The sequence below is a fragment of the Chamaea fasciata genome, unplaced genomic scaffold (genome assembly GCF_029207755.1).
Source record: "Chamaea fasciata isolate MVZ Bird 193981 ecotype frontalis unplaced genomic scaffold, bChaFas1.0.hap1 SCAF_27, whole genome shotgun sequence".
NCBI lineage: Eukaryota > Metazoa > Chordata > Aves > Passeriformes > Sylviidae > Chamaea > Chamaea fasciata.
The window spans coordinates 4210215-4222904 of NW_027094112.1; the positions used below are offsets into that span (position 1 = coordinate 4210215).

The 12690-nt window shown below is 54.6% G+C and overlaps 1 protein-coding gene across 3 annotated transcripts in view; it reads right to left on the minus strand.

Moving 5' to 3' along the window:
* Positions 1-1536: 1536 nt before the first annotated feature.
* Positions 1537-12690, minus strand: part of CDK12 (cyclin dependent kinase 12) — a 28606-nt gene continuing 17452 nt past the window's right edge. Inside the window, exons 9-15 of one of the 3 annotated variants that reach the window (XR_010723986.1) lie at positions 12546-12623; positions 11683-11799; positions 10961-11092; positions 9680-9897; positions 7193-7639; positions 3145-4918; positions 1537-2970 (exon numbers count right to left, since the gene is read on the minus strand). Coding sequence is in view for 2 of the 3 variants with exons in the window: in XM_066205305.1 (XP_066061402.1) it covers positions 4242-4918; positions 7193-7639; positions 9680-9897; positions 10961-11092; positions 11683-11799; positions 12546-12623 (1669 nt within the window). In the remaining variant the exon portion in view is untranslated. Of the gene's footprint in view, positions 4919-5891; positions 6427-7192; positions 7640-9679; positions 9898-10960; positions 11093-11682; positions 11800-12545; positions 12624-12690 lie in introns of those variants that run through there. The other 2 variants (XM_066205305.1, XM_066205306.1) reach the window with 2 other exon arrangements.

Consider the following 12690-nt stretch of genomic DNA (forward strand, 5'->3'; position numbering starts at 1 on the left):
CCGGGAGGTGCGAGGCCTGCTCCAGGCGGAGATTCCCACAGGGATTCCCGTGGGACGCGGGTGTCCCGCGGGGACCTGCTCCGTGGGAAGGCCCCGTCCTGCTCCTCCTCCTCAGCATTCCATCTCCATCCCCGGAGCAGGCTGTGCCTGGAGAGCCCCGGGATGCTCCGGAGTCGTCGGTGCCACCACCGCAACCCCAGGGCCGTGAGGAGGAAGGAGATCTGCTCCAGATCCCACATTTCCAGCCGACGGAGGCGGGAAGGGTGGGATGGATGGAGCAGCCGCGGCTCCGAGGAGCATAATCCAAGCGGGAAGAGCCGAACGGCGGAGATTTACAGCGCCGGCTCCGGGCAGCCCCCGGCCATTTGGCACGGCAGCTGCCGCCGAGGAAGTTCAATGCCAAAATAAATTAAACGGGCTGAAACGGCCTGGTCACCTTTGGATCGGGATGCCGCAGGAGCCGGGGCCACGTGGGGCTTTGTCTGGCGGCAGCGGGAAGGGAAGGTGGGATGCGAGGGAGGCTCGGGATGGCATCGCGTCCCTTCTGCCGCGCCGGGCGAGGCCGCGGAGCCCGGCGGAGCCGCGGGCAGCGACCAGGAGGCTGGATTAGGGATCCAGCCGAGTGCACGGGGCCCAGCTGCCCCCTCCATAAATCAGGGGAGGCCGGGTGGGCGCTGGGGGCTCGCTCCTGCTCTCCCAGGCACCGGGAAGCGCCCGGCGCCGCCGCCACCCCCCCACCATCTGCACAGGGATATATTTTAAGAGGTGTCAGCGCAGGGATCGGAACCAGGCGAGAGGAGAGCGAGAAAGCCGGGGCTGGAACGGGGGACGGCGGCCGGGCTCTGCGGGGATTGAGGCACGGACACGGCCTGGGGACACACAGCTCCTCCAGCACCCCCTCGGCTCAGGGAGGCTCTGGCCGAGCAGCACGGAGGCGATTCCGGGAGCAGCTCCGGCTGCCACCATCCCGAATTCCTGCCCGGCGCACGAGGGCTGGGACAAACCCTCCCGAGTCCTCCAGGAGCCACGGTGGGGTTGGGAGCAGCACAGAGAAACGTCGTGGAGGGGTTTGTGTGGAGGAAGGGGATGACACAGGCACAGCTCCCTGCCCTCACGGCTCTGCACAATCCATCCCCTCCAGGCACCCTGGCGGCCTCTCAGTGTCCAAAGGGCCGCCAGGAGCTGGGAGAAGGTTTCAGGCCAAAGCTCAAGCTTAATCCTTCCCATTCCTGCAGCACCATCCCCTCTCCCCCCTTCCCATCAGCTCCAGGTTTCCTATTCTCACCGTAACCAAACCATCCTCTGCTCCAGCTTGGGCATCTCCCACCAACACCCCTTGGAGTGGGGGGGGAAAGCCAGGGCTAATGATGGCTCGGAGCTTAATTAGAGAGTGGAATTTGGGGGCTTGCAGAGGCTGGCAACGCCAAATCCCACCCCTCTCACCAGGAGGGAATAAAAGGCTTTCCAAGGAAAACACAAGTTACCGTGCGATTCCAAAGGCTACCGGGGAAGCAACGGAGCAAAAGGCAAGCAAGATACAGTAACAGGAAATATTTAATTTTCCAATCTCCACTTCTCCATTTTTATAAACTGAAAAGAAAAAAAAATTTAATATATTACAAAATATCTGTACAGAGACAAAGGTACAACCGAAAAAAGGCGCGCTCGGTCTCCAAAGGAAACTCGGGAGAGAGGTACAGTAAGAGTCTGACCAGAGGCTTCTCTGCTGGGAACTGCTACAGCGGGAGAATTTGGGATTGAACCCAGAGCCAGGATGGGGGGGAAGGAAGGGGGAGCTGCCCTCACCCCCCCTGTCTGTAACTGCACCGGCTTAAATCCTTCCAAACGCACAAATCCCACCCAACAGCACGAATCCTTTTGTCTTCTTTGTGCAGAGCGTTGGGAAAAAGGCAAAATTTTAACAAAAAAATTAATAAAAGGGTGGGGAAATGAACGAGTAAGAGGCGATGGAAGCCAGGAGTGGTGCCACAGCCCCCCAGGATCTGGCCAGGCTGGTCCCCCCCCAGACCCCGTGGCCCCGGCAGGGATGGAAAGGCTCGTGCTGGGACCAGTTAGGAAAAGCCACTGGGAGTGGAATAACGAGTGAGGTCGGGGGCTCAGGGAAGGGAATGGCAGAATCACCTTCCACAGGAGCCCTCAGGGTCCCTGGGGACAGCTGGCAGCTGCCACCGGAATGTCCATCCCTCACTGGAGGAGGGACAGGAGCCCTCAGCCCCTTCCCAGCCCTGCTGCAAGGGATGGAGCTGTGCCAGAGCGGGTTTGGGGACACCCAGCTGGGACAAGCCACCCTAAACTGGGACTGATCACCCCTAAACTGGGACCAGTGACCCCTAAACCGGGACTAGAGACCCCAAACTGGGGCCCCAAAGGCGGGATGACACCGACACAGGGAGCAGGTCGAGAACGGCTCGTTCCCGGCAGCTTTCCTGGGAATGTGCCAATTTGGAGAGACAATAAATAGGCAGATTCAGCACAGGAACGAGACTTTTCCTTCCAAAGAGGATGGGACTGGGGAGAAAAGGAACAGCAGCAGCTCCATGGCAGCCTGGAGCTGGGGCTGGGAAAAGGGAAAATAGAGAAATTAAACCCGCCTGAAGCCCCTCGGTGGGTTCAGTGTGCTCTGTGTCTCACAGAACATCTCTTTTTTCCCTCTCTGCACATCAGCCATGAACTAAGTTTTAAAGAAAACCCAAACAAACCAACAACAACAACAACAACAAAAAAAATTCCAAACCCTACACATTTCCAGTGGGAATTCTGCAAACAGCATCGCTCCTCAGCGCTGCGAGCCGCCGGGCCCTGCACATCACCAGCAAATAAAAATAAAAAATATATCTATATCTTTAATTTCTCTCCCTTCCTTCCTCCCACGGCCAAGCTGGGTAAGGCAGGATCTCCCCAGGTGGAGAAGTATCACCTGTTCAGGTGCATTTATTTAAATTTATCTCTCTGTATAAAAAAAGAAATTAAATCCTGTTAGTAGCAAGAAGGTCTCTTGGCCCACCCCAAAATTCCCTTCCCCTTTAACACTCCAGAACTGTCGGCTCTAAAATTAAATGTTTTCCATAGGAAAGGCCTACTCGGGAGGGAAAAAAAAAAAAAAAAAAGCTGATAAATAGGTACCTTTGTTTTATTCATCTCTTTTTTATGTCTCATTGAAATGAACAGCGCAAGGGTCTGTGGGAGGAGAAAATCCATCGTAAATACTTCCTTGACAACAACAAAAATAGAAATATGCTCAGGGAAATGACACAGGAACACCTGGAAAACCTCAAAGGGCTGAGATGCGACCGACCTCGGCAGGATGGGCAGCACCAGCCCAGGATTCCGGGGACAAATCACTCCCATCTGGTGGCAAATCCCACCAGGTGTTGGGACTTTTGTTCCCTTTTTTTTTTTTTTAATTCCTGAAGTGTTCTTGGAAGTTACAAGTGACAGAAATCCCTGGGTTTTTTTTTTCAGGGAGGTGTTCTCCTCGGCTCTTAAAAAAATAAAAATAATAATTAAAAAAAAAAAAGACCAAAAAAAAGAAAATCTCAACTGCCAAGTTACAGCAGGAGGGATCCAACACCCAGAGACCCTTCCCAAAAATCAGTGTACTAAGGCTCCTGTCACAAGGGACAGGACTGGCCCTGGAGCAGAGGGAAAACCGGACGCTTCGTGGGAAGAAAGCAAACACCAGATAAATTGAACACAACCAGGGTCACATCCCAGGTCCCCACTGCTGGGATAACCCATCCAGGTGCCTCTGCATCAATAAATTCCCCTTTTCATTTGTTTTTTTTTCTTCTTAAGGAAATGGGGAAAACAAACAACAACAACAAAAAAAACCCGCTTTGGGAAGCAACCTTCCCCCAGCCCTCCCTGACCCACCGGCAAACTCTGGTGTCCAGCTTGGGGAAACAGCATTTTTTTTTAATTCTTCCTTCCATTCTTACTTTTCCATCGATCCCCTCCCCTCCTGGCTCAGTTTGCTGCGGGGTTGGGATTATTTTTGTCACTAACCAAGCACTGGAAGCCAGTGGGGACCCTCTGGCAGCTCCCGAGCGAGGGAGGGATGCCCAGGGAGCTCTGCAGCAGCTGAAATGCGGACGAGACCTTGCTCTGGCCAAAAAAAACCAAACAACCAAAAACAAATAAAGAAATTGAAAAAAAAAATTTAAAAAAAAAAAAAAATCAAGTCCTGTGGCTAAAGGAGGAGAGAGAGGCAAGGGGGAATCTCAGTAGGGAACCCCCCGGCCCCGGCCCCCCCGTGGAGGCACTCGGCCAGGCCCTCGGAAAGTCTTCCCGTAGGAAGACGGCGCCTGGGTTGGGGCACCCCAGCTGTGACCTGTTCCTGCCCCACTGGAACCGGCTGTTCCCGGCCCCAACTCGCCGTAACTCTGCATTTTGGCCTCTGGATGTACCAGCACGTTGTTGCTGTTGCTGCTCCCCTCGGATTTGGTGAAGGATTGCCCGAGCGAGTGGATGGTGACAGGGACTCTGGCGAAGCGCAGGTCCTGGTCCCCCGGGAACTGCACCGAGCCCGTGCCCTGGTAGTTGCTGCTCTCCCCGAGGTGGCTCACGGAGCCCAAGAAGGTCCTGCTTTTCCCCAGGGGCTGGGCAGAAGGTTCTAGCAGAGTCTGGCCCGGATTGAGCTCCTCGGCAGCGAATCCCGCCTCGGAGGTGCTGTTGGCGCTGTAAGTCCTGGCGGGGTGGGAGCGGCCGTAGTCCGGGGCAGGCAGGGCCGGCGGCTCCGGGTCCGGCTGGGAAAGGAGCTGGAGCAGCGCAGCCGTCACGGCCGGGTTCAACTCCTGGGCTGCTCCGGAGACATCCCCTTCGGGCACGGGAGGAGGCGGCGGCGGTCCGGGGGGTTCGGGGGGTCTCTTCTCTGGTGGCACAATGCCAGGAGGACACGCTGTGGAAGGGTGACTTCTTTTAAACACCGTTTCAAACAGACAAAAAGACATTTCTAAGCAAACCAAACCAATCCCTGCCGAGGCCGCCCGCTCTGGGGATGCTCTGGGAAGAGGCGGAGAGGGAGAGTCTGAACGCTGGCTGGGAGATCAACGTTCATTAACAATGTTCATTAACGCTTTCGCCCCGCGCACCCAACTCGCCGGCAACAGCTGTCCTAACACCTGGGCACCCGTGCGGGGAACTCCCGCTCCCGGATCAAAGGCTAATTCCGAGCAGGAGGCAGATGTGGAGCCACACGGCAGCCCGAGCTCCTCCCGGGGCCAGAGGGACGCGGCTCCGGCTCCAGGGGCGGCTCAGGGAGCGTGGCCGGGGTGTGCTGGATTGGAAAAACACAAACCCGAGCCCAGCACACGGGCGGCAGCTCCTGAGAGCCCCCGCGGCACCCCGAGGGCAGCGGGGCACCCGCTGCTGCCCCCTCCTCCCACCCAGCCCAGCCCTGCTGCCCGACCTCGCCAACAGAGTCCAAAACAAGCTCGTCCCCCCGAGTAGGTACAGACTGTCCTGAGCACGAGAAAAGCCTTCTGCTTCCTCCCCCCTGCCCCTTTCTTCACCCCGATTTCCTCCCAAAACAGGATTCGTGCCCCTCCTGGAAGAACAAAGCTCCGTTTACCCCAGCCCCCCCTGCTCTGTCCCGGCCTGAGAGGCCGAGGAAGCACCGAGGGGCCTGGCTGGGAGGTGGGAGAGGGAGCAGAGCACTGCCCCTCCCCTGAGGTGACACCACGGCAGGTGACACGGCTGCAGGGAGGGGACACAACCTGCTCCACTCCCAAACCCAGCCCTGCCTCCTCCGGAGCAACACACCTGAGCTGCCTCCTCTCCCTCTTCCCCACGGGGAAAGGAATTACTGGCGACGGCAGAGCCCACGGACACCTTTTGTTGGAATCAGATCCTCAAAACATTGGCAAAACTGGTTATTAAAAAGGTCAAACTTTATTGTGAAAACCAGTAGTCTTCCAGGACCACCCCTCCACCCGTATCCGTCAGTCCACTTTGAAAACTAGATTGTATTGAAATCCAGAAAAATAAAACAACAACGGGAAAAAAAAAACAAAAAAAACCAACAAAACAATCTTCAGGTAAAATTTGTAAAGCCAAGCTGATCTGGGGGGACAGCAAATCATTCCAAAGAATTATCAACAGAGAACAACGGCATCGAATTCCATCTGCTCTACAGTAACCTAGTTATCTTCCAGGACTAGGGCAACAACAACAACAGAAGAAAAAAAAAAAAAAAAAAAAGGAGGAGAAAAAAAAAAAAGAAAAAAAAAAAAGAAAAAAAAGCACGATCACAACTGGCTCGTGGTGGGCGGGTGTTGAAGGCACGAGAACACAGCACGTTCAGCTACATTGCAGGAGGTGGGATCGGGCCAAAACAGGCTCCCCGGAGAGTCTGAGACATACTCAGGAGGCGCTTCTACAATTTGGTGAGGTCGTCACAGGCTGTTGCTAATAAATTCAAAAAATCAACAGAAACAAAAAAAAAAAAAAAAAAAGACATGGAGACATTTACACTCACCTTTGGAAAGGAAATCCGAGAGCTCACTGACACAAGCAGGGCTTTTTTTTTTTAAACTCTCACTCTAAGAAGCAGCGGTTTGGTTCAGCTTCAGGAGTCGCTGAGTTTCAGGGCTCAAAAATCAGCTCCAGGTAGAACCAGGCATTGGTGGGTGCTCAGGTTTTACCTACACAGCTGCCACTATGCCTCCCTTCAGCACTCACGACTATTTCAGCTCTTTAAAATCATCTCTGCGGGTTTATTTAATTTTTTTTAAGAGGCAAAGGAAGGGCTTGGTGAAAAAGAGCTGGGAAAAAACGCAGAGATGCAGCAAAAAAACCTCCCTGGACACATGCAAACTGATTGCTGGGGGAGGCTGAGGAAGAACTGACCCTCCAAACATCCCTTGCAATTTTTGGGCAAACCCCAAAACCTCCAATTCACCTTCACTGGCCCACTCACAGTGGAGCACTCATGGATTTTAGGGTAATATTTGCCTGTTTGGGCTGTTTGCAGCTGTTCAACCTCCTGAGCAGTCCAGCACTTACCGCAGGGAAAGGATCAGGGCCTTTTCTCCTGACGTCCAACCACATCCTACCCTCCCTTCCCCTCCTCCCATCCACTCCCCCAACACACTCCAAGATCTCATCCCTGGCTGCAGCTCAACCAGCAGCCCAGGCTGGGGACGCTCTCAGCGCTCACACCAGGTTCATTTACCTGTGCTCTCCTCGGGATGCCTCGTCGGGGTTTTCCTGGACCCCCGCTGCTGCTCGCTGCTCTTCTCCCCGTTGCTCTCCTCCAGGGTTATCCCAGGCTCCTGGCTCTTCATGAGCTGACTGAGCAGAACGGCCAGCACGTTCTGCATGTCTCCCTGAGCGCTGGCTGCGTCCGGAGTCCGCTGCTCCTCCGGCACCTCCGCGGGCGGCTGCTCCTCCACGGCTTCCTCCGCCGCCGCCGCCGGGGGCTCGTGGTGCTGCGCCGTGGCCTCGGTCAGCGCCGTGATGGACTGGTTGAGAGCCTCCAGCTGCTGCTGCATCTCGGGGTTGGAGTGCACGTTGAGCAGCTGGGCCATCTGCGGCACGCTCAGGTCGGTCTGGCTCTGCAGCAGGTTCAGGAGCACGGCCAGCTCGCTCTGGTTCAGCTGCTGCGTGATGTCGCCCAGGCCTGCGGGACACACGGGGGGAGGGCACAGCCGGGGAGGTGAGGGTTTGGGGTCTTGGTATTGCATGTGGCAATAAACTGCTCTTCCCCACGTCCCACAGCAATGAACAGCCCTTCCCCATGTCCCACAGCCGTGATCCACACCCCACAGCAATGAAAAACACCCCTCTTCCACGTCCCACAGCAAGGAACATGGCTTCCCTGTGTCCCAGAGCCATGATCTACATCCCACAGGAATAAATACCCCTTCTCCACATCCTAGAGCTAAGATCCACATCTAACAGCAAGGAGCATCCCCTTCTCCATGTCCCATAGCCAGGAACACCTGCTCCCCATGTCCCACAGCAATGATCCGCATCCCACAGCCACAAACACCCCTTTTTCCAATTGCCCCAGCACTGAACACCCCTTCTCCAAGTCCCACAGAAAGGAACATCCTGTCCTCATATCCCACAGCACTGAACATCCCTTTTCTACATCCCATAGCCAGAAGCACCCCATCTCCACATCCCACAGCCAAGATCCACATCCCACAGCACTGAAGACCCCTTCTCCACATCCCACAGCACTGAAGACCCCCTGTCCACGTCCCCAGGCTGGGGGAAGGCAGGGCTGCAGGATGCGAGGAGGATTTTGGGATGCAGCGCTCCGGCGGCACGGCAGCAGCACCCCGTGGCACTGCACACACACTGCACCCACAGAGCTGCTGCTGCACTGCCCCCACACCTCCCCAGCACCACGGCACACCTGGCTGCTGCTCAGGATCAGCTCAGCCAAGACAAACTGCCCCATTCCTGGGTTTGGGAAGTGGAGGCATCCCAAGGATACCAGGCTATGGTGGGAGGAGGGGTGAGGGGGCAATGGAAGCCCCGAGCCCACAGCAGGGCAAACACAGCTTGGCCCCTCCTGAGATCCCCATGGATCCAAATCACTCCCTCCTGCACCGGGAAGGATTCCCAGGATGGGGCTGAGCTGCTCTTTGGGGTGCAGGAAGGGCGTGTTCCCTGACACAGCACAAGGAATTAGGTCAAGCAGAAGGCAATTCCTTGCTGGGAGCTGGCCTGGGATCACAGGACTCTGTCCTGACCTGCAAGGATCCAGGTTATCCTAAAATACATCCTGGGAGTGGCATCACCTCCCTCCGCAGCCCAATGACAAGTGACAAGGGTGTCCCTTCACACTGACAGTGACACTGGGACTTTTTGGGAATAAGGGTGCAAGGGTTTGGTTTCAGCAGCCTAAAATGGAGCTTCTCTTGCTGGTAGGCAATGGAGAACGGGACATTCTTTTCCCAGCTGTTTGTTAATCCAAGCACCACCTTTTGTCCATCTGCCATGTTTCACTGAACACATGGATTGTGCATTCCCTGGAGCAAGAACTGTCTTCCTCGTTACTTGTCAGCACAGCATTGGACACAAAGGAAGCCTTAGCCCATATCTGGGTTTTTGTGAGGCTTCTACAGAACAATCAGGGCAGCTTTGTGTGAATTCACATTACTTCTCTCCCAACTATTTTCTGGACACAGAGGGGTTGGTCATTGCTTGGAACAGTGCACAAGTCCAGGTCCTGCTGGGCTGGACGACCTTTTCTGCAGCAAAGTGCAATAATGAACATTTTTGCCCACCAGCCTGACACTTCCCACACCTAATTTTCAACAAGATCAAACTTCAGCCCATTTGCACACCCTGGACGTGGTTACACCTTCCAGCCTATGATTCCTATGATTTGTTCCTCCACTGGCTAAAGTGACTCAACGACTCCTTTCATCCTTCAGCCTCTTTTAGAACTAATAACACAGCTCAGAACAAATTCACAGTCAGCTCATCAGTGACTCCTGAAGACCAGACAGAACCTTCTGCGCCTTCACAGCAGAGAGAGGAGAGAAAAAAAAAAAAAAAAGAATAAAAGAAACGAGGACAGGAAGAGCCTGGAATGCCCTTTCTGCAGAATTAGAGGTGAAACAACCAGACTGGCTTAAAAACAGACGCAAACCTCCCACACCCAGGGAGGGAACCTTTTCCCAAGACCCAGGTGGGCACTGACCTACTGCATCTGCAGCACCAGGCTCTGCTTTGAGCTGGGCAGGCTGGGGGGGCACAGGACTGCTGTTGTTGTTTTTCACAGTGTCTGTGCTTGTAACAGAGGTAGTTTCTTTCCGAGAAACTTTTGATACCGGAGGCTCCTCCACGGCCATTCCGCTCTGCCGCTGCCGCCGGCGCTTCTTGCTCCACAGCTCGTGGCAATCCTGCCAGTGGGGGAGGCTGCAAGAGACAACGAGTGAAAAACACGGCAGGGAAACCAAGGGGATCCTCAAAACCTGCAGATGGTGCTGCCCAGAAAAGCTGTGGATCCCTGGAAGTGTCCCAGGCCAGGTTGGGTGTGGTTTGGAGCCACCTGGGATGGTGGGAGGTGTCCCTGGACATGGCATCTGGTTGGGATTTACCCACCCAAACCATTCCATGATGCAGCTTTGTAGATCCATGTAATGCTGCTCCTCTTTTACAGATGGAGAAATCGACTCAGCAAGGGATATTGGGAAGAAATTCCTCTCCTGAGGGTGCTGAATGGCTGGAAGGGATTTCCCAGAGAAGCTGGGAAGTGACCAAGGCCAGGTTGGGGCAGCCTGGGAGAGTGAAAGATGTCCCTCCCCATGGCAGGGGTGGGAATAGATGAGTTTTAAGGTCCCTTCCAACCAAAGCATCCTGGGATTCCATGATTCCCTGACTGCAGCCAGATCACCACAGGAAGGGGCAGGTCCTAGAGCCAGGAAAGGCAGTGTAAAAACATTTACTTCATCCCTGTATGTGCTGGGACCTCACTGCAGGAAACACAAAACCAGTGAGTGCAAGCTCTGGGAGTGTTAGGGAAGGCCCTTCCTGGAGAAACACTGAAGGAAACAGGGATGTTAAAAGCTGTGGCTGCATTTTCACACAAACCAGTCATAGTTTTATCATCTGCTTGATTGGAGTGGGAGAAAATTGAGTGACACTGCTCAACCCTGGCAGTCAATTAACACACAGCCTTAATGAGGCCTGAGTATTTCTCCAGGGCAGAGACAGGGGTGTGCTACACCTACTCCTGCACATCTTGCAGCAGAGCTTTAGAGCATTTCACAAACATTAAACTGTGCTTTATAAACCCAGCCTGCTATCAGGCAGAAAACCAACAGCACAGGAAAAGCCAGTTGCTCAACCACATGACCAAGTACAAGGGTAGAGTAGAGAAAAGAACCCAGAAATCACAATTTTGACTGAAAAAAAACCCAAAAAAACACCTCATCTCCTTCCCAAAGCTCACAGCGGGGGGATGGCAGCTGGGACTTACTCTGGAGGTGCCATTTTGCTGAGGTCAACATCCTTCAGGAAGTCACTGTGCAGGGCCTGCTCTGCTGTGCAGCGTTTGCCAGGGTCCAGCGTCAGCATGTGGTCCAGCAGGTCCAGGGCAGAGGAGGGAATGCTGTGGGGACAGTGGGGAACACGGATGAGTCCCTGGAAAAGCTCAGTGTCAGAGGGACACCTCAGGCCTGAGGGGAATCCACACAGTCAGAGTTCATTGCTCGTGATGCAGCAGCTCAAAGGCACCAGCAGGGCAGACAGCAGGTGTGGGGAGTGGCTGGAGCTGGGCCTGGGAGGTTTAGGCTGGATTTTGGGAAAGGTTTTTTCCCCTCCCAGAGGGTGCTCAGGCACTGGAACAGCTCCCCAGGGAATGGGCATGGCCCTGAGGCCGCCAGAGCTCCAGGAGAGTTTGGACCACGCTCTCAGGGACAGGGTGGGGATTTTTGGGGCGTCTGTGCAGGGCCAGGAGCTGCACTGGATGATCCCCTGTGGGTCCCTTCCAGCTGAGGATACTCCACGATATCCCTACTCCGATTTTTGCCATTTATGAAAAGCACCTCCGGCACAACTCCCACAAGATTATCCCACTGCCCTGGAGAACATTCCCCCTGAAGACGCCACACGCTTCCAGGAGAGCCCCCAGCCCCAGGGAACCTCTCTGGAGGCAGAGGAGGTGTCTGGAGAGGGGACAGGGAGCCCGGCCCCACTCACAAGGAGAACTCCTCGCGCAGGCGCCGCCGGTATTGCTTCTTGGGCTTCATAGTGTTGAAGTAGGGCAGCTTGATGACATCTGGCCACACGGCTGGGCAGGGGCTCCCACAGAGCCGGCTGGGGAGCAGGGAAACACAGTCAGCCAGGTGGAATTCAGCCAGGAGGAGCACAGAGCCACCAACCCCAGGGAAAACACCTTTCCTAAGCAACCCGCTGCAGGGATAATCCAGGGCTGGGCACGGCTCGGGTGAGGTGATAAAAAAGGAGGTATCATCAGGAGGAGGGAAATGTTGAGCTTGAGTTTATAAACCATTCTAAACAATGAAGTTTTATTTTTCTTACTACTAAATTTGAAAATCTTAATGTTTCTTGCTTTAAACTTTCTGAACTCACTAAATTTTTGTATTTTTACAATAAGGGTGGTGAGGTCCTGGCAGAGGTTACCCAGAGAGGCTGTGGATTTTACACCCTTGGAAGTGTCCAAGGCCAGGCTGGACGGGGTTTGGAGCACCCTGGGACAGTGGAAGGTGTCCCTGTCCATGTCAGGGATGGCACTGGATGGGCTTTAAGGTCCCTTCCATCCCAAACCATTCCAGGATTAAAACTTTCAGTGTGACAAGTGATTCGGGTTCGTGATTTTTGGACTCAGCAAACAGCAAGGTTTACTGAGGGCACATAGATCAGCAACCACGCACCTGATGTAGATGTGGACACCTGACTATTCCCATCTGCATTCCCAGGCATTCCTGGCCCTGTTTTCCAGGCCGGTTAGAGAACAAGGGCTCTCCTAACTCGCTGCCTGTGTGCACGAGAGCAGCTCCTGCAGCACCTCCCCTCACAGACATGCGTGTGCAAAGCTTTACCTGATTAATTCAAGCTGAGCCAGTTCCAGATTGGCTTGAAAAATAGGCTTCTTTGTAAACAGTTCCCCGAGGATACAGCTGGAAGGAGGAAAAGCAAGAGGTCACGACACCAAACCCTGGGGGATGAGCGTCTGAACACGGCAGC